This window comes from Rhinopithecus bieti, unplaced genomic scaffold, assembly GCF_001698545.2.
Source record: "Rhinopithecus bieti isolate Rb0 unplaced genomic scaffold, ASM169854v2 scaffold_8307, whole genome shotgun sequence".
Lineage (NCBI taxonomy): Eukaryota > Metazoa > Chordata > Mammalia > Primates > Cercopithecidae > Rhinopithecus > Rhinopithecus bieti.
Window position 1 is genome coordinate 868,165 of NW_016806443.1, and position 27,584 is coordinate 895,748.

General features: G+C 36.9%; 1 protein-coding gene across 1 annotated transcript in view; it reads left to right on the forward strand.

The window, feature by feature from the left end:
* The window catches only part of CTNNA3 (catenin alpha 3), a 1,693,405-nt gene that overhangs the window by 865,265 nt on the left and 800,556 nt on the right, over window positions 1–27,584 (forward strand). Inside the window, exon 8 of the mRNA XM_017876520.1 lies at window positions 18,018–18,098. Coding sequence (XP_017732009.1) covers window positions 18,018–18,098 — 81 coding nt within the window. The remainder of the gene's footprint in view (window positions 1–18,017; window positions 18,099–27,584) is intronic.

The window sequence follows — 27,584 nt, forward strand, 5'->3', positions numbered from 1 at the left end:
TATTTATTAAGATGCTTTTGTCTCCCATACTTTACTGGCCAATAAAAAGCCATAATTGAAAACCCTTCAACATCTCTGTAAACTTCTAGAAAAGTAATTACCCAAATAGAGTGATTTTCAGTCAAACTCCTGTCCAGACATAGGTGATGAGGCAATCTTTAGAAGTTTGTTTTCGAATACTATAATTACTCCTGATAATATCATCCCTGATTTTCGCTAATATTACAGCTACCACTCCAGCATAGATTTTGATAGTTTAAAAACAGAAAGGTTGTACATGTTGCCAAGTGGTAATTGACTTTTGATTCTTGGCATTCACAATGTTAAGTGGATTGTATAGGTTTATGTGCCAGAACTCAAAGCCGAAAGCAAAAGAACAGAAAATGCTAGGTATCTGAACAGTGTTGGATTTAGACTGGAGTATTCCACTTACTCTACATCCTTGCTACTCAAACTGTGGTCTGTGTACCTGCTGTGTCAGTACCACCTGGGAGCTTGTTGGTGATAGAGATTTTTAGGCCCCACTTAGACATAAATAATTAGAATCTACATTTTAACAAGCTCTTCTAGGAGATTTTTGTGCAAATTAAGATTTGAGAAATAATACTCTAGGACACTTAAAAATATATGCTTTATCTGAATTATTGATGCTGAATCACAAATGGAAAATAATGAAATATGAGGAATATTAGTAGACATCATGATGATAGTTGTTCTTACAAATAATTGTTAACTTTAAATGTCTTTTCTAACCTCAAGACAGGAGCAAGTGTAGATTACCCATTTTCAGAAAAAAAATAATTCTTTTACAAGGTAAATGTTAAAGGAGGTTATAGTTTTTTAGAGAGTAAGATATTTTAAATCAGCGTGTGGCATATTAAAGCTATTCATGCAACTGATGAAATACTTTCTGTAGGTAAATGTGTCATCATGACTTATAATTTATGAGTCTTTTAAAATTATTTTGCAAAATAGTTCTATAGAAGTGTTATTATTCCTCATATGATGTGCCATCTTTTCAATGAAATATTACACACTCTGCAGTTGTACAAGTTAAACGTATACAGATTATGGTGTCTAAGTATAGTATGTAACCCAATGATATAGAAATGAGATTTGATAAGATAGTATTTTTCACAAACTATTGCTAACTCTGAAAAGAAAACCTTGATTATAAGGATACCCATCTAAAAATACTCAGTATTCTTATAAAAATAAGTAATTAATTCACTAACTGATTCAGTACTTAATTATGATGGCTTCTGAGTGTCTGGCATATACTACATGCTGGAGGTGGGGAGAGCAGTGAATAAGCAGATTTGTTCCTCTTCCTTGCTAGTATTTTCATAACTATTGGGGGAGAGAGATGCATTAATCAATTAATTACAAAAAATGAATTTATCATTACAAGCTGTGTTAAGCATTTGTAAGTGCTGAGTTTGGGAAGGCTTTCTGGCAGAAATGGCATTGGAATTGAGATTGGAAGAATGAGTAGGAAATAACCAGGATAAGAATATAGGAGGTAAAGAATGGGAGGAGAATTCCAAATTGATGGATCTGAATGACCAGAGCCCTGTGGAGAAGAAGGGGATGGCATATTTAAGTATCTGGAAAGCCATAATGGTTGGAACACAAAGATTAAAGAGAAGAGGTGGCTTGAGATGGAGTTGGAGGGATGGTTAGGCAGAGACCAGATCACACAGGAGCTTTAGGATGTGTTAAGGATTTGACTCCCTGTTTAAATCCTTCAAAGGGAAACCATTAATGGGTTTTAAATGGAGTTTTAAACAGAGGAGCATATTGTAAACAGAGGGGTTTTAAACAAAGGAGTATGACACAAAGAGAAATTCTTATTGTTTATTTATTTATTTTAAGATCACACTGGCTGTAGAGTGGGGGTTAGGACATTGGCTTGAACACTGGGAGGGTAAAAGTAACAGGTAGGCCAATTAGGGAATAATGAGAGTAGTTTAAGCAATACAGAATTAAGGTAATGGTGATGGTAAAGGTAAAAGTGAATGGATTCTAGAAGTAAATAAGAGATTTTGATGAACAATTGGAGGGACAAGGAGGAGTTGGGCAACTTCTAGATTTTGGGCTTATGGCCCTTTGTGGCTGGCAGTAAGGGGATCCACATTTTGGTGGGAAAGTCTTGAGTTTGGTTTGAACATGAAGATATTCTTTGGTCCAAATTCAGTTAGGACAATCAAAGGTTGGAATGACCAATCCTGTACCCTAAGATGAGAATAACATACTCATATAATAAGATTAGTTATGACATACCACAAAAATATAATTACCAGTAATTAATGGGGCCATTGAAAGCATTAAGTAAAATGATGTTTATAGAGTACTTAGTCCAGGGCTTGGCACATTATAAGTAAACCATTAACATTTGATATTATTGTTGTTTATATTATTAATACTCTTTAGCCTTTGTCTCTCATATTCTCTGCAACATATTGGCTACACCTTTACTTGTTAATTGAGAAATGATTTTTTTGAGACAGTCTCCTACTGTCACCCAGGCTGGAGTGCAGTGGTACAATCTCGGCTCACAGCTATCTCAGCTCACTGCAACCTCAGCCTCAGGTGATTCTCCTGCCTCAGGCTCTTGAGTAGCTGGGATTGCAGATGTGCACCACAACACCTGGGGTAATTTCTGTATTTTTTAGTAGAGACAGGGTTTCGCCATGTTGACCAGGCTGGTCTCAAACTCCTGACCTCAGGTGATCCACCCGTCTGGGTATCCCAAAATGCTGGTATTACAATCGTGAGCCGCCACACCCAGCCAGAAATAATATTTTTGTCTGTTAGCTTTCCTTAACTTGAGTATTTTCAGTCTATAAAGTCATAGTCCTGGGGATAGGGAATTTTCTTTTCATTGAGACACCTCCTAATTGAGGCACAATGTTTATAAAGAGCACCCAGTTATGCCTTGCATGTCCTCTATGTCAATTTTAATATATTTTCCCTTCACTCCTCCATCAGCAGTTGCTCAGAGAGAGTACTGCTGAGCTAACATTCAGCATCCTGCCCTACCTGAACACTGATTCCTTAAATACGTACTTTTCTACTGATGATACTCAAATAGATCCTATCTTGCTGTCCTTAACTCCCAAATGCCCCTTGCCCGTACAGGGGAGTGCTGGTGCTCAGGTACTTCTGCACTTCTGTTTGTTAAATATTTTGAACATCACTAGCCCCACCTCATATTGCTATTTAACTACTTCATACACAATACCGCCTATATTCACATGGAAAATATTCTTTTGATTACAGTACCTAGAACCCACAAGAATCAGTATCTTCTGTTCTTCCACAAGTTATTATATATTAAAAAAGATCTTGGTCAAATGGAGTATATGTGTACATTGATTTAGCAGGAGTAACAGTAATTTCATGAATTTGGTAACTTTTCATGAATTTAGATGTCATTAATCTATGCATCTTGGCTTTCATTTCTTTTGATAAGAACAAAGGTGGCCGGGTGCAATGACTCAAACCTGTTATCCCAGCATTTTGGGAGGCCGAGGTGGGTGGATTATCTGAGGTCAGGAGTTTGAGACCAGCCTGGCCAACATGGTGAAACCCTGTCTCTACCAAAAATACGAAAATGATCTGGCCATGGTGATGCATGTCTGTAACCCAAGCTACTCAGGAGCCTGGGGCAGGAGAAGCACTTGAACTCAGGAGGCGGAGGTTGCAGTGAGCTGAGATTGCACCACTGCACTCCAGCCTGAGCTCTAGCTCCAGCTAGAGAGACTTAGCGACTTAAAAAACAACAACCAAAAAAAAAATAATAATAATAATAAAAGGTTTAGTAAGCAGATAAATAGAGCAAAAATATGTTTTATTTATGAAATGGTAGGAGAAAAAAATAATTTTTTCATGTACTTGTAACACTTGTAACAATGCCCTTGTTATTAACAAAAGATCTTACTAAATTAAAACTGTGCTTATTAGACATGATCCTTCCTATTTAATGAAGTGACTTTAAAAATCCATCAAGTACCTATCTTCCAATCTGCAATTATTCTGGATCCCTAAATGTCATGTTGGTGGTTGATGCCGCCAAATTGACTGGCACCCCCTTAGACCAGATGCAAGAAAGTCAAGTTTCATTTTATAATGTATATGAGTGAGTGTGAAAGGGTCCTGAGTAAACTATTTGAGCCTGTTCCTTCAGTACTTGCCAGTATGGTTCTTCAATGCAGTACTTGTATTTCTCTGTTCTTTTTTTTTTTTTTTTTAACCTGTAATGTTCTTGCTGCATAATGTTAAATCTGTATTGTATGTCCTATGATTTCTAGCTAGTTCATTTAGCTCTGTTTCCCTGAGGTTGATGGAAGGAGGAGTTAATATCCTCAGCTTTCTAACGGCAGACATTGAAAAAGATCACGCTTGTCTCGAATGTTACTGGCTCTCTGAGCCACACTGCAAGAAATATTACAGGCAACTGATAGTTTCATTTTCAATTTAGACACCCATTATTTGATGTTTACAGGCCATTCCTAATTCTGAGTCCAGAATTTATGGTTTGTTCTGGCGATTATCATCACAGCAATCTCCTGCAACTGGGCTGTGCTTTATCGGGAGCTTTGTGCTGCTTTATCAGTCCTCCCTGGCACCTGGAACTGATATATAGCACCCTGTCCAAATCACCCTGCTCAGAGAGGCTTAGTTTATGGCTCTCCAGATGCCCATCTTTTCTGATGGGTATGTCAGTTTGCACCCACTCAGTTATGGAGAACGTTGACCCTTGGGAAGGAGGGTGGTGGTCATTAAACAAATAAAAGTCTATCACTTAAGATTCTGAACCCCTCTGAATCAAACTAGATGATATCATTGATTAAGTTAAATTTGCTGAGTTTTGTTCGGTGCTAATGAATAATGAAACATAGATGTTTTCTAGTTTGACTTGTAAACCTAAGATGAAGAACAGCATATATATTTATTGAGAACACAGTAAAATAGTGGTAGTAACTGCTTTGGATACATAAGTGCATTTCAAATGGTTGTTTTATAGATTCTTTTTGCACAGACAGTATTTAGTTTTGTCTCTCAGATACCTGGGTGTTCTCCAGGCTCTGTTCGATAGCATTAATTAAAGCTTACTGAATGACTTTAGAAATCTCTGCACATTGATTGTAGGAGAATCACTCACTAAATCTGCATTTTTTGCAAGGATGTCGTGAAACATGTATCTATTATATATCCTGTAACCAGAATGATACTTCATTTTAAATCTTGTTGGTTGAAATGAAAACGAGAATATAGTTTGCTACCAATTTCTACCTACTTTTGTGCTTTAGTTGTGACTTGTCATTTGCCCCTCCTCCCCTTTGAACTACAGGAACTAGAACAAAACTAGACAAGGGGATAGATCTTGGTCATAAAAGGGCTTGCTACTCCTTTCTCCCTACATTAAAGATAATTTACTTAGCACTTCCTGGAGAGGAGGGAGAGACAGAGGCAGAAGGAGAAAGAGAAAAGTCTAATAGAGATAAGGCTGTGAATAAGTCGTCCCCAACTTCTGTCCAACCTCACCCCCTAAGTAAGTTGTCCTACCCAGACAGACCAACGAACCAGGGAGTATTCCTCTAATATTTTCTCTTAGGAAGTAAAATAAAAATGCTCTTCCTTGTAGGGAAATACCACCAGGAGGCAATGAACACCACCAATAGTAGTAACATTTAGTACATAGTGATCAGATCTGAACGAGACATCAACATGTCTGTTTCTACAAGTCATCTTACAAAAGAGGAAACTGAGACCCATAGAAACTGTGTGATTTGCTTGAGTTAGAAACTGTGTGATTTGCTTGAGTTCACACATCTAGTACGTGGAAAAGTTAGGAATAGGAATCGCCTCTCCTCTGACTCACTAAGTAGAGATTTTTATTTTTTCTCCACATCAGTATTTTGCAGGAAAAAAGGAACTTAGAAAGATGTACTTGGAATTAGTCTTAGGAATATCACTTTGAATAGAGAAGGATTTTCTTTGAAGTTGCATTGTGAATTTTAAATTTGCATCATCCTGTGATCTGGGCTCTGAGTGAGTCTGAGACAGCGCTGTAGAGTTGGACTTTGCCCTTAGGTCGTCCTCCTTTTCATGCCCTTCTTTCCACTTAACTGACTTGAACACCACTCTCAGGCCTGCCCTCTGAGAATGGTCAATATTCTATATATTTCTTAACAAACGCTCTTCTTTCTACTGTTTTTCCCCCAATAATGCATATTTAATATATGGGATGTTTCCAAGGTAGCTTTTGGAATTTAAAACTAAAATAACTAAGATGTTTAAAAAACAGGTAAAATGAAGCTATTATATTTTTGTTTCTTGTCCCATTGATTTTATACAGTTGGGTAAAGTATTCCCTTCATCCTGGCTGAATAGTCAATCAATGTCCAAACTTTTCTAGTTATCTTCAGTCTTTTGTGCCAATCCCTCTCTTCTAATCAATAACTAGAATATAACTGTCAAAACTTACACCTTGATTTAAACTGGGCTGCTTTTCCACAACTAAGACCTATTGTAGGTAGGAAACCAGCAGTTGAAAGAGAACTTAATTGCTTTTCATTATTTTCTCCCCTTTTCTGGGGTAGAAGCAAGAGGAGGAAGGAGAGGTAAAGGGAACATGAAAGTTATTTCTAGCTCTCAGGATGCTGAAGGCTGACTTTTCCCATAAACTTGCTATATCAGTTAGGGTCCCAGCAAGAGAAAAACAAAACAAAACAAAACAAAAAACAGTGCCCCAAGCTGGTAATTTGAGGAGAGTGTATTGAAAGGCCTATTTATACAGGTATGAACAAGGCTTTAGGGACTCAATAAGGCATAGAGCGAGACCCTAGGCCTGAAACTACAGGGAGCTCTGCCCGCTCCCAGGCATGTAGGATCAAGGGGCGGGAGTGGGTAATAGAACAAGACAGGGTAGCTGTAGGAAGAAGGCTTCTGCCAGGAGTTGTGGTCTTCAGTAGACAGACACAGTCAACTTACAGCAACTACCTGGAATGGCAACCACAAAATAAATCTTTCAACCCCACTCTCCTCCTTCCTGCCTATCCCTTGCTTTGCACAAACCCATCCGAAAACATGGAACAATCTTTGTGATATCTGGGGGTTGGGGGCAGAGAGTTGGTGAAAAAAGGTGGTGAGTGGATCCAAAAGGGCAAATGAAAAAAATCTGGTACAGGTAAAGTATTAACCAGGATTCTCCAGAGAAACAGAACCAATAGGATACATGCATACATATACATAAGAGGAGATTTATTATAGGAATTGGCTTATGTGATTATAAAGGCAAGGAAGTATCATGATCCACTGTGTGCAAGCTGGAAAACTCGGGAAGCCAATGGTATAATTCAGTCCCCATCTGAGGGCCTGAGAACGAGGGGAGCCAATGGTGTAACTCCCAGTCCAAGGCCAAAGGCTTAAGACAAGTTTGCGGGGTGAGGGAGGGTGCTGGCATAAGTCCTGATGTCTGAAAGCCTGAGAACCAGGGGAGCTCTGAGGGCAGGAGAAGATGCATGTCACAGCTGGAGAGAGGAAAATTATCCTTCCTTTGCCTTTTTGTTCTATCCAGGCCCTCAATAGATTAGATGATGCCTGTTCACCTTGGTGGGGACACTTTATTCTTTACTGGATCTACTTATCCAGATGCAAATTTATTCTGAAAACACCTTCACAGACATACTGAGAAATAATGTTTTACCAGTTATTTAGGTATCTTTTGACCTAGTCAAGTTGACATCACAGGTGATTTTGAGGGTTCCCTGGAGGCCTGTATCTGACCTGCAATTCACTTAATGTGAGTGATATCTTCTTCTGCAGCTGACTGCTTATTTATGAAATCTGGATATTTCTATAACTCCTTGTAGCTTCTCTCTATTTGCTTATCTAGGCAATAGTCCTGGACAAAACGAACAAATGAACTAGCTAACAACAACAAAAAATAAAAATAAAAAAGATAACCTCAGACACTAACTGCTTATTTGTGAAATCCAGATGTTTCTATAACTCCTTGTAGCTTTCCTCTATTTACTGATCTAGGCAGTAGCCTTGGACAAAACAAACAAACAAATAACAACAACAACAACAACAACAACAACAACAAACAAGATGACCCCAGACCAGCTCTCTTTAGCATAAGGCCCATATCTGGACCATGAAAAATACTCAAATATTGGAATTCATTCACCTCTTTTTCTGGTTATTCATCAGCAAGTAGTCAACCTCCTTTCACTAGTTAGGTTTCTTGGGAAAGCGTTCACAAGTGCCCTCTGAATCTCAGCTGCCAGGGACTTTGCTTTTAAATGTTCCATTGAAGTCTCTCTTACTAGATATGGAGTGAGAAAGTATGGAGGAGAATGGGAATTCCAGATTCTTTATATAAATCCTCTCCAATAAACCTTCCCTGATCTCTGCACATTTTGACCTTTATACCTTTATTATGGATGTGAGGTTTTATTCAGAGCCAAGTAGTGGTTTTTGATTATTTCTTTTGAAAATCATTATCTTGGTCTGGCACATAAATGAGGAATGCCCTATATGTATCATGGTTCTTTAGTTAAAGCTGAAGTTTTTTAATGAAATAAAGAGGAATGGAAATTTTCAAATATTAGATGGAGATTTTCAAATATAAGGTAGAATCTGGCGCTGGAAGAAAAAAGGGAGAGACTATCGAGTAGAAGCCACTGGAGCCTCTCAAGTAATACCATATAGATGTGTATTTCTTCTGACAGTATGTAAGTTAGATCCTGTTTATGAGATTTTTAAAAATTTAAGATGTCTGCACAAATCAAGTTTTATAACAAATAATATTTTCAGTAGTCTGAGGACTTGCTATAAAAGAATATATTTATGCATCCTATTGTAAAGAAAATTATTACCTACTAATTTATCTTGAAGGAAAAATTTTTGTATGCCAAGTTTCCTTAAAGTGGAGGCTTTAACTTTCTTGCATGCTTTAGAATATGAAACTCTTCACGTTATGAACCTTGAAAGTGCTAATTGAGGAAAGAAATGATAGTAAATATTTATGTTAATCAGCAAAGTATACATCCATTGTATTCTTATTTTATGGTGTTAAAAATAAACATGTCTGCAAGACACAGATTACAGTTCACGGTGAAAGTTAAAACAGTAACCGGAATCATGAAAGTCTATCTGTTCTAAGTTTCATAGACTTTCCATAGCCATATGTAAAGGCTATGGAAATACTTTGACAGTCTATTATTCAAACTCCATAAAGCCCACTGTTGGCTCAAGTTTGACATACTGAGTATTATTAAACTATGAAAACCTGGCTTGGGAAACAGAGTAGGAATTAGCCCTGGCTAACATGGTGAAACCCCGTCTCTACTAAAAAATAAAAAAAAAAAAAACTAGCCGGGCGAGATGGCGGGCGCCTGTAGTCCCAGCTACTCGGGAGGCTGAGGCAGGAGAATGGCGTAAACCCGGGAGGCGGAGCTTGCAGTGAGCTGAGATCCGGCCACTGCACGCCAGCCTGGGCGACAGAGCGAGACTCCGTCTCAAAAAAAAGAAAAAAAAAAACAAACTGGAGGAATGGCAGACAATAAAATTTTCCAAGATCAGTGGTTTTCTGATTCTTTATCTCCAAAACATGGTGGAGACAGAAAAATTGCCAGAAAAGAGTGATTCTATTTAAAAGAGGGAAAATAATTTATTTGGTCTATGTGTATAATGCTATATCATTGCTTATTAGATTCTGGTAGTGGTTTTGAATATTGTAGACAAAGTCTTTGCCATATGAGCTCACAGTATAATCGACAGCATAAAATATTGCATTTCTCCATTTTCGTACAGACACTTTTATATTAGCATCACAGCTGCTTTTTTCAGGGGTAGGCACTTTTCTAAAACTGGCTACTGGGTCAGGCATCACAAAACCAAAAGGATTTCTAGAATGAGCCAGATCTTACTCCAGATCCTCTGACTCCAGATCCTCCTCAGTAAAAAGTTTTGGAATTAAAATATCAGTAAAGACCTAATGTGCAATTTAATCATTAACTGATATGGGAGGATTTATGAACTCCGGCCTAGATATCTATATTTCAGATATATGATTGACTCTTCATGGAAACACCTTTAAAAGAGAAAGTCATAGATTAGCTTGATCCCTGTGAGTAACATCTCCAGAAAAATGATTTGATTTTCTTTTTGTGGTGCAAACCCATGAATGTTTATTTCATGTTTGGTGAATACCGGTTAAATTTCTGTATTCTGGCATGAGCATCTCTGGTCTGAGAACACAGGCAACAAGCTGGAGTGTAGTGTTCTCAGTACTTAGTTCTCGGTACTTAGTCCTTAGTACTTAGTTATAGACTAGATACCAACACAGAACTCTAACACCACGTACTATTAGAGTTCAGAGGGACCCTAAGGATCATTTAGTACCACGACCTCCTTTTATTCAGGCTAAGGACATTTGAGACTAAGGACAAGAGAGGTAATTTAGTTAAGGTCAACCAGAGGGCTTATTTTAGAACCCCCATTTTCTGATTCACAGGTTAGATTTTATACTCATAACAAGTTTATATTGTACTACTTATAGGTAATAACAACAAGAGTCTTTGAATAAAAACACTGATTTAATAAAATATTTGATAACTAATAGGATGGATATTATTTTTGTTAAGAACACAAATACTGAATGTATTAATAATATAGCTTGAATGTTACTTATTAGTAGAAGTATGGTTAACTATTCTTCATTTATTCATTTTACCCACGTCCATTAATTGAGTTTCAGGTATTGTAGTAGATACAAATTACAGATTTAAGAGGTGTCAGTGTAAAAGATGAGGCAGAGTATAAATAAAAGGTAACACAAAGTCTCACAGATATAGTGGAAATATATAAAGAGATTAACGAAAAAACAAATGAGATGATTTGTAGTTTTTAATTTTTATAGCGAAACTGAGGAGAGTCAGAAAAGGTGATATAGAGAATGAGAAAATTGAGCTGAGTCTCAGATTATGAATTAAGAATTTTCCTGTTGAACAAGAAGAGATGGGGGCATTCCAGGACAAGGTTGGTGTTTGAAAAAGCACAGGGAAATCAGCCAGTTGGTTTAGTTCAAGAAACCCAGGTGTGACATTGGTAACACCAATGATATGTCTAATAATAACTGCTAACATTTCTTGAGCCCTTACTATTTGCCAGACTTTGTATATCCTTTATCCTTTCATTCCTTACAGTAACTTTGTAATGTAGTTTTTATATTATCTCCATTTTATAGGCAAAGAAACTAAGACTTTGAGGATTAAGTCACTTGTTCAAAGACATAAAACTGTCAGGAGCTGATTCGAGTACAATTTCGACTGGCTTCACAAACTTATATTCTGCTCATTATATTTTATAAATACTTTTATAAAGCTTGCATAATAGATATATTGAGTTTAAGTTACAGTGCCTTCAAGTTGTCATGGTATGGTGGCTTAAGTGTGAGATGGGACACAGCTCTACCTGACTCACAATTTACTGTGTGTCCTCCAGAGGCAGGACGTTTAAATTTACTGAACTTCAGTGTCTTTACCTACAAACATGTGTAGAGTTATTGTGAACAACAGTTGAGACAGTACGTGTAAAGTACTTATTATATGTGGTAGACATTTGACACAATGTTGTTTCCCCCTCACTGACTTCCAGACCTACCCCAGCAGACACCTACATGGGCATGGCATCTTACTTTCCCAAACAATACAAAAGTTCAAGACATTTGTAGTCTTCATCCTACTTCCTCTGTTAGCTAAATCATTCTATTCTTATATGGTTAATTTTTAAAAACTTCATTTCAAAACTCAGAGTTAATTTTTGGCTTATTTTAGTTGTATTTTCACATTATAGACCTTATTTCTGTAAGATCATTTAGCATGCTCCATCAGGTGTCTTCCTGACATGCCATTCAGTACAGTGGTATTCTAGAAGGAGATATTTCAATTGTCTTATGCTTGCCTGTTTGTGTGTCTTTCATGCCTGAAAAATGTAGACTAGAATCTGTGCCTGTGCTATGTGTTAAGCGTAAACTATTTTTCAAGCAATGTCTTCAGAGAAGAACTAAGTTTAAGGGTGTCGTATTTCATCTTTACCATGAAATAAATATTTCCCGTTAAAAGGAAAATACATCATTTTAAAAGGTTGAATAAAATGGTACACATTTACAAAACAAAAATAAAACATAACAGCAACAACAACAAAAAATGAAAAACATTTTCCTGCTGTTTGAATTCCACACAGGGCCCCTCTGCACTGATTTTCATTTGACTATGAATTAGATAAATTTTTATTTGCTTTAAACCTCATCTCTTAGTGTTTGAGGCTTCATAGTTTATAGGGTGAGCATCATGGCCTCCCTATTTCAAACGTCTCCTTTTATTTTCGGTTTTGTATTATTCACACGTGTTTTGACATATTTTCAATGGCTGTTTATGCAAGAAATTGTGCAATAAAAGTAACATGTTATTCTGTAATTCTTCCTTTTAGAGAACATGGCCCTTTCATAGAATTTTAAAGTTAGAAAGGAATATAGAAACAATTTGGGGCAAACATTCATTTTATGGGTTTGGAAATTAAGACCCAGAAACGTAATGGGATCTGCCAAAATCTTATCCAGTTTTCTATTTCTCTATTTATTTAACAAATAACTGTTGAGCCCCTACTATGTGCAAAGCACTGTGCTAGATGCTCTGAGGGACAAAACATATGTAAGAGGTTTTTATATTTCAAGGATCATACCAACTAGTGAGAAAGACACATGCAGGTAAGTAATTAAGCATAGGACAAACAGTAATGAAATGAGCTCTTTATGAGCCCTTCAGCGGTTCCCAGACTGCAATCATCATCCTCGTGTTGACCTGGCTTTCTCCTTGAAATGACCATTTCAGTTCACAGCTCCATCACCTAGCCAGTTGTCACTGCTGGAAACCAGGACATCAGCCTAGATTGTTCTCTTTCCTTCACCTGTCAGCATCTGCCAGTCATCCTCCTACCCAGTTTACTCACACAGAGTCCTTAAGTCTGTTGTTTTTCTTTATCCCGACTGCCATTGCATTGGTTTCAACACTGTTCATCTTTCTGTGGACTATTACTGTGACCATTTAACGCTTCTATTTCTGTTTGTCATCTCCTCAAATCCATTGTGCAGACTCCAACCAGTTTGATATAATGGACTGATTGTATCATTCATTTCCTTAACTTCTATGACTCCCAGTTGTCTATAGGGTTAACCTCATTTCTTAGCATAGCAAAGACCTCCAGGATTGGGCCTCGCCTAACACTTTTACTAATAACTGAATAACCTTCGAGGACCTTTACCTTTGCTCAGGCTATACCTGTCCCTAATAAGCTTTTTCTCTTCTCTTCACCTGGCTGACTTTTATATATCCTTTAGTACTCAATTGTTACCTACTCAAGAATCCTTCCTTCATCATTAATGAGAGTGCTGCTCTCATCAGTCCATGTGTTACCCTAGGTACCTCTATAAACTACTGTGTTTATGTCTGTCACTAGATTTGTGCACCTGAAAGGCAGAGACTAGATCTAATACATTAATTACTACTAGGTCTTAGTATGGTGTCCGGCATATAGTAGATAATAAAGATTTGTTGACTATGTTGAACTATTTAGTAAACCAAGTGTTATAAAAGAAGTATAAGAATTATAAGAAAGTATCATGGAAGAGAGTCATTAATTACAAATGAGATCAACAAAGGCTCTATGTAAAATTTAGTAATTGAGTTGCACCTTGAAAGAGGTCCATAACCAGGCTAGGTGCAGTGGCTCATGCCTGTAATCCCAGCACTTTGAGAGGCCAAGGTGGGCAAATCACCTAAGGTCAGGAGTTCAAGACCAGCCTGGCCAACATGGTGAAACTCCATCTCTACTAAAAGAACAAAAAAAGAAGCCAGGCATGGTGGTGGGCACCTGTAATCTCAGCTATTCAAGAGGCTAAGGCAGGAGAATCACTTGAACCCAGGAGGTGTAGGTTGCAGTGAGCCGAGATGGCACCACTGCACTCCAGCTTGGGCAACAGAGCAAGACTCTGTCTCAAAAAGAAAAAGAAAGAAAGAAAGAAAGAAAGAAAGAAAGAAAGAAAGAAAGAAAGAAAGAAAGAAAGAAAGAAAGAGAGAGAGAGAGAGAGAGAGAGAGAGAAAGAAAGAAGGAAAGAGATTCATAACAAGAAAAGTAGGATACAAGAAATGAAAAGAGAGGTATTTATACAAGCAGTGTTCTTGAGTTGTAATCATATTACAGAGAATACAAAAGACCTGTTAAGGTGTCTTATTAGTGGTTGAGAAGCAAATATGGAAGTAGATTATATAAGGCTTTCAACACAATGATCAAGACTTTGTTCTTAATTTCATCAGTAGGGATAGAGTGAAGGGTTTTAGAGCAAAGGAGGGATATAATTAGACCTTATGTTTCTCCACTAGGGAGTAAGCACCTTGAAGGTTGGGAGTTTTTGATTGTCTATTACTTATTTACTATTTTATTATTTATTTATTTATTTATTTATTTATTTATTTATTTTTCAGATAGAGTATTGCTCTGTTACCCAGACTGGAGTGCAGTAGTGTGATCTTGGCTCACTGCAACTTCTGCCTCCTGGGTTCAAACAATTCTCCTACCTCAGCCTCCCAAGTAGTTGGGATTACAGGTGTGCACCACCATGCCCCGCTAATTTTTGTATTTTTAGTAGAGATGGGGTTTCACCATGTTGGCCAGGCTGGTCTTGAACTCCTGACCTCAGGTGATCCACCTGCCTTGGGCTCCCAAAGTGCTGGGATTACAGGCATAAGCCATCGCGCTCAGCCCAGAATTTTTTTTTTTTTTTAATAAAGTCTTTCTTGGCAGTTTGTTTACAGATGAAGAATGTGACCACTTTCCCCATTCAGTGCTGACCTGTGCCATGTTTTCTCAGTGTCTATCTGCCTGACACTCCACTATAAGTGGCCCCTTTTCCATTAGCAGGGATTTGCTGACTTAATGATGGCTTCTGTCAAGGATTTCTGTAAGGAGCAGTCTCTTTTCTGAGCACTTGGGATATAGGCAGGTTCTGACTGTTATCTGCAGTTGTATTTTAATATCCTGCCCTTTCCATCTCTTGCCTCAGAACACAGAATTCACCTTTAGTCCTAGCTCATTGCTTGATGATTTGTTAAGGCTTTGAGAAAAGAAGGAATGAGGGCCTTTAAGCAGGACGGGACTATTTCTCCTTGCCTTATTTATTTTTATGCTATGCAAAAGGAATAAAGAAGCATAAAGTGGCTTGACTGAAGCCAAATAAATCTAGATAAATCTAGCAAGGATCCAATAAAAAGCCGGAGGTTAAAAAGAAGAAAGGTGATTGTGGTTGGGGATAGAACATGGAGGGAGAAAAAAGCAAGAAGGGAGACCTTTAAACTTCCTTCATGGTAGGAACTGTTTATTATTACCTAGACAATGAAATGTCTTTGACCCAGTGAAACATTTTAAACTAGGGTTAAGCTCTGGGTAGAAATTAGGGAATAATTTTTATAGTCCTTATTGAATCTCTTTGTGCTGTCACCTCCTGTCATCCTTTATTTAAAGTTTGGTGTGCTTCTGCTGCTAGCTCTGAGAAGGCTGACATCTTTTAGTTGTTCTGATGAATCACACCACAGAAGCTAGCGAGTTTTTACAGCCAACACAACAGGAGTCTCCCATATTATTCCTGATACGGTGTGTGTGTGTGTGTGTGTGTGTGTGTGTGTGTGTGTGTGTGTGTGTGTGTATGTGTGTGTAGGAGGTCTCTTTGTCTGTCCCAGTTCTGCCTCCTTTTTATTATCTCTGCTTTCATGAAGTAGAAAGCGATACAGCCAAGAGCAAACACTGCATGAAACTACAGAATAAGGGCTGGGTTCTTTAGGTAAAATTAGAAACTGTCTGAGAGCTCATTGTGTATCTGTTTATGTCGTTATCCTATATAGTCATGAGTTAACTCTCCATAATTCTCCACTGCTAGCATAGAGAATGCTGGGTAGGAGCTGTGAAGGTAGCCACAACTTTCATCTGTGTAATCACTGCCATTGCTCTGATATCCAGAATGTTATTAATGTTCATAGAAATAACCTAACCAAATCTCTCCTGTTTCCCTTTTCTTCCTTCTCTCTTCACTAGACACAGTTTCCATCGTGTACACATTCCACACTTGCTTTATAAGAAACTAAAACGTGGTAAAGACTTAGTGGCCTTCTACTGTGTCTCCCTATAGGAAGCAGCTGGACATATATGGTGCCAGTTTTTGGCTGTCAAAGTGCATCAGATTTGGTATTGAATTTAGCAGACCTGGGTCCATGAATGCCAGATATCTTGCAATGTATAGAATGATCTCAATATTTTTCACACTTTAAATATCAATAGCACTGCTGCTGGGAAAATACAAGTTGACCTGAGGTTGAGATAGATACCAGCAACCTCAGCTCACAGAGAACTTTAGCTGTGCCTTGAGGGCTAAATGCTAAAATCTCCTCCAGAGTCCCTAGAATGACACCTTCCTGGAAAATAGTAGGCCTCTAATCAAACTATGTTGTGTTTTGAATTAAATTGTTCATTTATAAACTAGTCAACTCTATTCAATAAGTCCTATGTAAGTTACTATCAGGAATAGAAAAATTTTAAGATATATTTTATAATATCAAAATTCTAACAGTATTGTAAGGGTTATGCACATAAATAAAATGATTATATTGAAAAATGCTCAAAATGCTGTTGGAAAAAGGAAAAGTGAGAGTTTACTTTTGAGCAGGGTTGTTGGAAGAACTCCTTGTGGAAACCAGTGAGGAATAGATAGGACTTCAGTAGGTGTTGTTTTAGAAGATGCTGTCTGAAATCAAAGGTACATTGCATGTAAGAACTGGGGAGAAGAGACAGAAAAGTGTAGGGGTATTGCAACTGTAAAGGAGAGTATATAGCAGTACATAAGTTAAAAAGTAGGTTAGGACAGAGTATAGAGAGTTTTTGAATTTCTTGTTACAGAGTCCACTGGAGAGTATGGGTTTACGTATGAGTTTAGTCATTGGGGAAAGTGTCAGACATGCTGCCTTGTGGTTTATACTTGGCCTCAGTGTCCTTTTTCACTGGGTTCGTGCTGTAAACCCCTTCAGTTATCAGCTGCTTAAACTTGCCTTCCTGATTTTCAAGGTCTTCTCTCAAGAGCCCTTTTCAGTTTATTAATTTAAATAGCAGCAATTTTCCTAGAGGTGAATCACATAATGATTTTTTCCAATCTCTTTTATGTGAGATATCATGGCAAAAAGTATGATTAGATTTAATCCCGTTGTCTTGCACGAAAATAATATGTAGAAAATACCAACCAAGGTGACTCTCTATGTGCTTAATAGCCTAAAGATTTAGGTTAAGGATATAACAGAGAGCTGTTCTGCTCGAAGAATAAAAAGGTGTTGCACAAATTATCTTAAAGAGCCAAAAACAGCGTCCAGTTCTTACTTAAAACAATTTGTTCTTGGAATATTGTCAGCTAAAATTGTGGTCAACTTTTGCAAGTTGTATGAATTTGCACTGCATATTTTATTTAGTGTTTAGCAAAACTTCAATATGGCTCTGCATAACTTACACAATACACCATAGAAATGACTTCAGAAACTCCCACAGAAGTTGACAAATTGGGCATCTAATGCTTTTAAGCTAATTGCATGCTTAGTGATTTAAGATTTGACTTGTTAAAAATGAAGAACAGAGTTTCATGAAGATAATGCTCTGCCTACTGTCACACTGAATACAACCTAACTCTGTATCGGAAATATTACAGAAGCTTAAAGATGAAAATAATGTGGACTTTAATCACCATTCTACTTAGTCTTAAGTGAAATGCTCATGAATCATAAATAATATAGCAGTTTTGAAACCTATTCTTGAATTTCAAGCTGTTATTTTCAGGAAATTTAGAAAGCAAATTGCTAAGTGATAAAGATCAATTGATACCATTGCTGATGTCATTGTTTTCTTCTTTGCAGGCTGGAAAAAAAGAAAGGAGTAATACCCTGAATATTGCTTTAGACAACATGTGTAAGAAGACAAGAGACCTTCGCAGACAGGTGAGGGAAGAGAGAGATATGGAGTCAGAAACATAGGGGCTAAATGAAACTGTTATTCATTGTAGGCATATTTATTTCTTGTTTTGTTCCTTTCAAATGAATTTAGAACAGGAAGAAAAGAATAAATATATACTTTTCACATTTATATATTCATATCTCAAGCATTTTTGTGGCAAACATAAAGTAGAAGAAAGAATGTGTGCCTTATCAGACAGAATTACATTCAAATTCTGTTTCTGTCCTCATCGGTTATAAGATCTTGGGCACAAATTTCAGCTTTCTGAGCTTCTCTGAACCTATAAAATGAAATTAATAATATGCAATAGGGCTGTGAAGAATCAATAAAATGCATGTAAGTGCCTGACCCATGGCAAGTTTTTAGGGAATGTTGATAAATTGATTCTGTTACATCAGAGTTCATCATCCAAATGCTTAAATCCAAACGTTTGACTAGTAAGTAATTCAGAGACCCTTCCCATTCCTCCTTCAATTTTTCTTTTCAAGATACTTCAAAATTAGTTTTGTAAAAGTTAAGGCTTCTTTTAACCTTAGATAACCAGGAACATGGGATTAGAAAGAATTTCATTAAACAATTTAGAAGTCTAGTGTTATGCCACAAGTTAAACATTTTTCCAGAAATAGGAAGACTTAGCTATTTTCAAAGACATTTGCTGTTCATTCCTTTCCTCTGTTTAATAACCAGAGTTCTTTCTCATGCACAACTTTAACTTAGTCATCATTAACCCATCAAAAGGGACAAAAAGCTTTTCAACTATGAGCTCTTAATGCAATATATTATTGTAGCTTCATGGCAAGATTTAGTAAAATGTCTGAGCAGTCTTTTAATTTGGAAGTAGATTTGGAAATAGAATAAATAGGGGTCTCCAACCAGTTAATAATAGCTGCATAAAAATGTTAATATTCAAGTCTGTGAAAATCCCAGTTTCTCAACTTTATGCCCTTAATGTGAATTCTGTTTCTACCATTAACACTTGTAATTATGGAATGTAAGAGTCAGAAGGAACTTAGCACAACCTGTCTTACAATGCAAATGAGAAAGCAAGCCAGTGTGGTGAGGTGACCTGCCTAAGAGGATGGGGCACTGAGTCAGAACCTGTACCAGGACTCAGAAATTTATATCCTCAGAGACATCCTCCAGTTTTGTGGAATGATCTCTATTCTCCATCGTCTTAAGGATTTCTACCCCATCTGCTTCACCTAGGACTCAGAAAAGTTGTTTCTATGAGCTCTCAATGATTGTGTCTCTCATTCGTGTCTTTTCCCTCTATATTGCCTTCAACAACATTATACATAAAGAGCTAATCTACATTTATACTTCCAAAGGTTTTAGAATTATTATTTTTCTAAATAAAGTCAAGAAAAGGCAATTACTTGTGTGTGAAATTACCAGATTTAGCAAATAAAAGCACAAGGCACCCAGTTAAATTTGAATTTCAGATGAACAACAAACATGGTTTAGTATAATTATGTCCCAAATATTGTATGGTACATACTTATATTTAAAAAGTTGTTCATCTGAAATTCAAATGTAACTGAGCATCTTGTATTTTATCTTGCAATCCTACTTGTGTTTCCACCTCACTACCATCAGTGAGATATAGAAATAACAATGGGGATTACTAATGCTGTTCTTCATAGTAAGGAGATACTCCCATCTTGTAGAAAACTGCTGTGCTCTGCAAGTATTAACACTCTGTATGGTTTCACAGGTTAACATCTCCATTGTTTCTATTTTCTATCAGTGTTTAACAAACCACCACAAACAATAGCAACCATATTTGCATCTCACGATGCCTTGGGTTGGCTGGGTGTCAGCAGGGCCATTTTCTGTACTGTTTTCAATTGTGGTTTTTTCCATGTAGTGGCAGTCAAATGGCAACTGTGGCTGGATTTGGGACTTGGTGTTTGGAACCTCAGTGCTTTTTCCTGTTCCCTCTTTCCATACGGTGCCTAATGTTTTAGGGTCCCTCCATGTGGCTTCAATCTTTAGCAAGGTAGCCTAGATCTCTTACATGCTGTTTCAAGCTGCCAAGAAAAGGGAGATGGAAGCTGACAAGCATTCTTAGTGCCTTAGCTCCAAAGCCAGAGAATGCTATTTCCTCCATAATCTGTAAGACAAAAACAGTTGAAAACCCTGTCCTAGTTCAATAGGAGAAGGCAGAAGGTCTATCTGTTGTAGGAGAAGTGATATGTGTGTACAGGAATGGATGGAATTGTTAGAAACTATCTTTGATGTAACACCTCCATGATCTTCCATTTTGATGAAGTTGCTTGCTATGATTCTTTCTCGTTATCCTCACTTACCCTCCCCCTAGTACTTTATTTTTCATCCTGATGTTTACGTTTTTGGTAGAAACCACAGTTAATTAAAACAGCAACATTAGTTATCTCCACTTCTTATTCTTGAGAAGTTTATCCAACAGTTGTTGTAAGCATCTCACATATAGTTCTTCTCACAGGAAAGAGAAAGCACTGCCCTTAAAATGTTTTTCTTTGGAATATTTAATGTTCATTGTTTGCTTTAGAACTGGTTTTATCTTTTTAAAAACTTTTTTAGTAAAAAATAAGCAGAGCCCATCTTCCTGCCCATTCATCCTTATCCCCTTTCTTAACCATGGCCTTTCTTTTTTTTTTTTTTGATTATACTTTATGTTCTAGGGTACATATGCACAACGTGCAGGTTTGTTACATATGTATACATGTACCATGTTGGTGTGCTGCACCCATTAACTCGTCATTTATATTAGGTATATCTCCTAAAGCTATCCCTCCACCCTCCTCCCACCCCACAACAGGACCCAGTGTGTGATGTTTCCCTTCCCGTGTCTAAGTGTTCTCAATGTTCAATTCCCACTTATGAGTGAGAATATGCAGTGTTTGGTTTTCTGTTCTTGTGATAGTTTGCTGAGAATGATGGTTTCCAGCTGCATCCATGTCCCTACAAAGGACATGAACCCACCCTTTTTTTATGGCTGCATAGTATTCCATGGTGTATATGTGCCACATTTGCTTAATCCAGTCTGTCATTGATGGACATTTGGGTTGGTTCCAAGTCTTTGCTATTGTGAGTAGTGCCGCAATAAACATACGTGTGCATGTACTATGGCCTTTCTATCAGTAATGCAGAAACATTTCAGCTTTAGTTCAAAGGGTGATTGGACTTCTTCCATGAGGAATGATGGAGATTGCTTAGAAATATCTGAGGAGAAGCAAATTATAGATTTGAGGACATCAAGATGGAATGTTCTAGAAGGTGAAAGTATTTATTTGTTTCAACCTTCTTCCTCTGTGACTTTCTTGCTTGTTTTACTAGAGAACAAAGACAAATGTTCTTGGCATGGTGTTCTAGGTTCTCTGTGATTTGGCCCTGACTTAATCCCCATTATTCTTAATGTTCCTTTTCCTTCAACTCTCCTTCTCAGTGTTGTCGCCTCCTCATCACACCAACACATTCACCTGTTTTCTTTTCTCTTCCTTTTTTTTTTTTTGAGACAGAGTCTCACTGTGCCACCCAGGCTGGAGTGCAGTGGTGTGAACTCGGTTCATTGCAACCTCCGCCTCCCAGGTTCAGGCAATTCTTCTGCCTCAGCCTCCCGAGTACCTGGATTACAGGTGCATACCATCATACCCTGCTACTTTTTTGTGTGTGTTTTTAGTAGAGACGGGTTTTCACTGTGTTGGCCAGGCCGGTCTCAAACTCCTGACCTCGTGATCTGCCCACCTCGGCCTCCCAAAATGATGGGATTACAGGTGTGAGCCACTGCGCCAGGCCCACATTAACCTGTTTTCTGACAAAAGAGTCTACTTCTTATTTACCAGAATTTGCATCACCTCCCCCTCAAATACACTTGCATCTTTGTAGATATGACTTGTACAGCTTGAAGCCTTCTCTACTCACTCTATTTACACACACACCCAACTCATAAGCAACTACATTCCAGAGTACCGTAAATGCTATTGCTTCCATGAAACCTTTGCTGTTTTCACCAGCTGGAATGGATCTTTTTCTTCCTGGAACATTTACAGCATGTGCACTTCTATTACAGCAATGATTATATTCTTGTATTTTTTTCTTTTATAATGAGTTTTCTTCCTACTGCATTTTAAGTCCTTATAATGATAGTGATGACAACATCTCTCATTTACTAAATGCTTTGCAAAACTCTCTACCAAGTATCTTCATTTCATTATTGATTTTTATTTCTGAAACAATAAATAATGCCATGGTATTGTTATATCTGTCTCCCAAAATGAGTTAACATAGCAAACATCACCCAGCTAAGTGGTAGAGACACAGTCCTAGCCCAGGTCCATCCAACCCCAGTCCATATGTGTAGTCACTACACCAGGGGCTAGGGATTATGGCCTATTCACTTTCAGAACCTCCCAGTGCCTAAGACACTGATTTTACCATCACATATTATTTTCTTTATTATTTGTTTTAAATGCTTTTTTAAAATTAAATTTTCTTCTTTCTTTAGCCTCCTTTTCCATCATTCATTTGAAAACTGTATACCTATTGTAACTCTCTCAATAAAAGGAGGAAGACTTTTAAACATCCTTTATTAAAATATTTAAGCAACAAATATATCTTATTTCTATTTTATTATACATAGTAAAAAATATATTTGATTTCACTAAAGGCAGTCTAAAATTTTCATTTGTGTATATTAAGAAAAAATGTATTTTATTTCATAAATGCCAGAGTAAAGATGAAGTATGTCAAATGGGATTTTGGTCAAAACAGACAAAACAAAAATCTGATTAATTCTTGAGTTGCTGAGTTTCTGAGTTGCTAGGTCCATCTCTCCTCTTTGTTGCATAGTACCAGTTCACCACTCAGAAAAAAATATGTAGGCTTTTATACCTCCTGGTCATCATCCTCATCATCAAATAACGTTATGTATCCATAAGAGACAAGTTTCACTAAATTTGCATAGTACATACACAGTGAAATAATTATTAGTTGATTTAATTCCTGTTAGACAAGCTTTAAAAGATCACATTTTGCTATTTGATTTAAATTAAAGTGGCTTTTAATTTAAAATATTTACTAAAATTTAAATACTGTTAATTTATTAAAATTTAATACAATATTTTAATTTAAAATATTCTAGTCTAAATGTGTTTTTCTGTTTCCCCGAGGATGACTCGTTCCTGAAACACTTTCTCCCTTTTCCATTCCCCTTCCCCTCACAATTTCATTCTTTCTGTTCCTTTATTTGGTGGCAGTGGTGGGGCTTTTTTAGACTTCTCACACAGGGCTTTCACTTTGGGCTTCAATTGTAGAGATATATATTATTTTGAGATCCCAAACCACTTACATCAGTAGGAAATAGAAAAATTGATGTCTCAAAGCCTTTTATTAAACTATAGTGAGAAAAGATGAAAAGCACCTCAGTTTGGTTTTGTTCTAACATCTTTCATGCCTGGCCACAAACAGGTATTTATTGAAAGTATGTACTTGTAATTCCTATTGGCCTCCCACTAACTTCAGATTTTAGTGCTTTGGCTTCTATTTCTATATTGGCATATTGGATTCTTCTTTAAACTTTTTGTATATCACCCAGTTGGAAGGAATGCATTGTGCCACTGGGCAGGAAAATAATATGGAAATAAATAAGATAGAGGCTACTTTGGTATTACATGTAGGTATATATGACTGTACAATTTAATGAAAACAATCCCATATGAATATGTCAGAAGATATAAAGAAAATTGCTTAACATAACATTCTAGTCCTTTCACATTTTGTCCCTACCTACACTTCTAGTCCTATCTCATAATAATTCCTCTTTTACAGTAAGTATAATTCAGGGTATGGCAGAACAAAACTCAGTGATGTATAGAGCCAAGGTAGTAGAGTATAATTAGCAATGAGTAGTTTACATAAGACATTGGAGTCTCTTACTTGGTGCATGATGAAACAACATTAATATCAGACAAAGGTACCTGTTTAGATGGGTTTTCGTAAAAGCAGTGACTAAAACGAGGACCTTAGTGCAGGTCATTTATTTAGGAGATGATTCCTGGAAGCAAGTGTAATAGAACATGAAAAGTGAGTCAGGGAAAGAGGAAATGATAATGCTGTAGGCAATGAGAGCTTGCGGATCTCTGAGAACTAACAGACTGTTTCCCAGAATTGTCTGACTAATGGATGGAGGCTAGGAATTTTATAGGTAGTTTCTATCCCCACAGGTTGAGGGATTCCCCCGGTGGTATGGACGCTGAAGAACTTCCAGGCAGTGTTTATGCTGGGTTGAGAATTTCACAGAGACTAGGAACAGGCCCTGAGACAGAATAACAAAGAGACACAAGGAATGCACACAAGAAGCATGGAATGTCTTCAGAGCACATGTAACTGTTCCCCCAGCAAAAGCTGAAATCAGAGATAGATCCAGAGGATGAGATATAAGGCACCAAAAGTCTATAATGTGTTCATAATAGTGAAGGTAAAGGATCAGGAACCAACAAGTTCGACAGGGGCTGGTGAGAATATTGTGGGTTGGTTGAACTAGTTACACTTTGTTTTTTGCATGGGTTAAGATGATTTCCATGGGAGAGATACCTCCCTGCCTCTGACCATATGCTAGCTCCTAAAGGTTTTGTTCACGTCCAACTCAAGTCACTGATTTCTGGACATTTCCTTCTGTCATGGGACGAAAAGATGACAAAGGTTGGCACAATGTGAGACAATAGTTCTTTTTCACCTCTTATTCTTGCTTTGGCAATAAATCAATATGTATTTCCAGCAAAGTGATGGGGAGTAATAAGACTTTTTGGCTATAGTTGCAGATGGGAAATTATACCGATGTCTTTTATATGCAAAACAGTCACTCTTTAAACATATATCTCAGAGTAGCAAATACTAAGTCTTGCTTCTTTACGTCACAATCAAATTATTAAAAACAGGAGTTTATACTCACTGTCTTTACCGCCTTGTCTCTCATTCACTCTTCAAACCATAGCAATAGGACTCCTGACCCCACTTTTCCACTGAAACTGCTCTTACCAAGTTTATCAATAACCTCTTAGTAGTCAAGCCCAATGGACAAGTCTCATTTCCTTTTTTAAAATTTAACTTATCTTTAAAATTTGACTCTAATTTTTTTTTGCTGTCAGTCTCCGAGTTTTTCTTTATTGTAATGTTTAATGTATTATTGTAATATTCACTCTTCTACTAGATTATAAGGGATCATGAATTTCCATCTTAACATTTCCTTCAATGCCTTTCTCTTGACAGAAAGATGAGGAAATGGTTTCCAGAAATATTTACTGTATTGAATGAAATCATTTACACAGAAGAGAAGATTTAACAAGTCCATGATGTGAATATTATAGTTATGTTTGGTAGGATAACTACATTTGAAGAGCATTAACACAGAGATATATCTGAAAGTTTGTCTTTTAGTTGTTGGTAATTTGTCTCTTTGTTTCTTGGCTGTTATCTCAGTCTCTTTTTAGGGCCTACTCTTTAATCTGCATGACTCCTGTAAATGGTAGTGTTTCCTAAGAGCTCCTTCGTGGGTCTCCTCACTCTATATGGTCTCATCCACACTCTCCGTTTGAGTTAGTTCCCATATGATGGCCCTTCATAGCATATCTCTAGTGTAGATTTCATCTGAGCTTTCCTTCTACATGTCTCAATCAGAATGAAAGAAGAAAAGAATAATCTACATGTCCCAATTATGAATGAAAGAAGAAAAGAATAAAGGGGAGGATAATCATTAAAAAATGCCCCCACTCTGAGAAATTAAAAGGAATCTCTACTTTTCTTTTCAGTGTCTGAAACTTACACAACCTGTAGTTCCCAGCTCAAATAAATTAGTGGCCTTATGCCTGACTTCCCTGGTGTACTTCCTATAGAGAGCAAACACATTATTCATTCAGTTAAGGTCTTCTCTTTGCCTTGTAACCTCTTAGCACTCTATACGTTGTCCTAGTAAGTGCTCAGTAAATATTAATTAGTTGCCACTAGTAATTTGCCTTTCTGCATACTAAGCAGAATCCTTTCTTGGGGATCTCCCTGAAGGCTTTCTTAAACTGTTGATAGTCAGAAAATTTTCACAATGCTTCTGAGCAAGCTCACCATTTTGGGCAGAGGTATTTTTCTTCCAGAAACCTATAATTATTACGGATTTATTATTCTATGATCATAATAGAAGACAGTACTTTCTATGTAGCTCTATCATTCAGCTCCCCCAAAATGTATTACCATTCATTCCCAAATAATCTAAAACTAGACTAAGTATCTATTGGCTTAAAAAAAAAAAAACTCTAAAATATAATTTTCACAGAAAAAATTACATTTTTCTGTCTGATAGCTATTTATTTTTTTGTTTTATTGTACAGAGGTTATTAAACTAAGTGAAGGGGTTGACTCAAAAACCTTTGGGCCCATTCATAGTTGTTGACATTGTTTGTGAAACATTTCAGGATATTATGATTTTTTTTGGTGGGGTTGGGGGATGGAATCTCACTCTGTCACCCAGGCTAGAATGCAGTGGTGTGATCCCAGCTCACTGCAACCCTTTCCTCCCGGGTTCAAGCGATTTTCCTGACTCAGCCACCCGAGTAGCTGGGAGTACAGGTGCCTGCCACTATGCCCAGCCAATTTTTTTTATTTTTAGTATAGATGGGGTTTCACCATGTTGGCTGTTCTCGAACTCCTGACCTTGTGATTCTCCTGCCTTGGCCTCCCAAAGTCTGGGATTACAGTCATGAGCCACTGTGCCCCACTCGATATTATGATCTTTAAAGACTTGATATTATATAAATACAATGAATTAATTTTTCAATGCAGTTTTAAATCTCAGAAAATATCTGCTGACTAGAGTAATTGCCTAATTGTCATTAATAAGCTTACATGTAATCTAATTTAATTGTAGCAGAATGTTATAGTTGTTTCATAATTTAAGGTGTGAGGACAAGAACAATTAATGCAAATGGGGAAAACTGGACATCAAACTCATTTACTATTCTTCCTGCTCTATTAACCTGTTATCAACTGGCATAATCGGTGATCTAACTTGACTTAATTACCATGAAGTATACAATTTAGCTAATCAAAATTTATCATCAGGTCCTCCAACAAGGTAGAAAACATTCTGTAATTTGTAATTATGAAAATACAAGATGTACAATGTTATTTATACACATGCATACGTATTCTAATAGCACAATTTCTTTGAGCAACAAAGAAAGTATTACCATTTTTTAATCTGACTTCCAGGTTAAATGCAACTTAAGAAAAATTACTTTTGAGAGGAAATGAACTATTGCTAGATGATTTTTTTTTTTTTTTTGGCTGGATATTTTGTTTTTTAGTTTCTTAAGGGACATTTTTATATATCCTTAAATATTGTGATTTTAGGAACTTGGCAAAAATGAATAAAATGAGTTGTGTAACTACTGAGATTGTAAGAAAAGGAAACAGTGAACTATTTCCTGGAAAAAAAAAAAAAA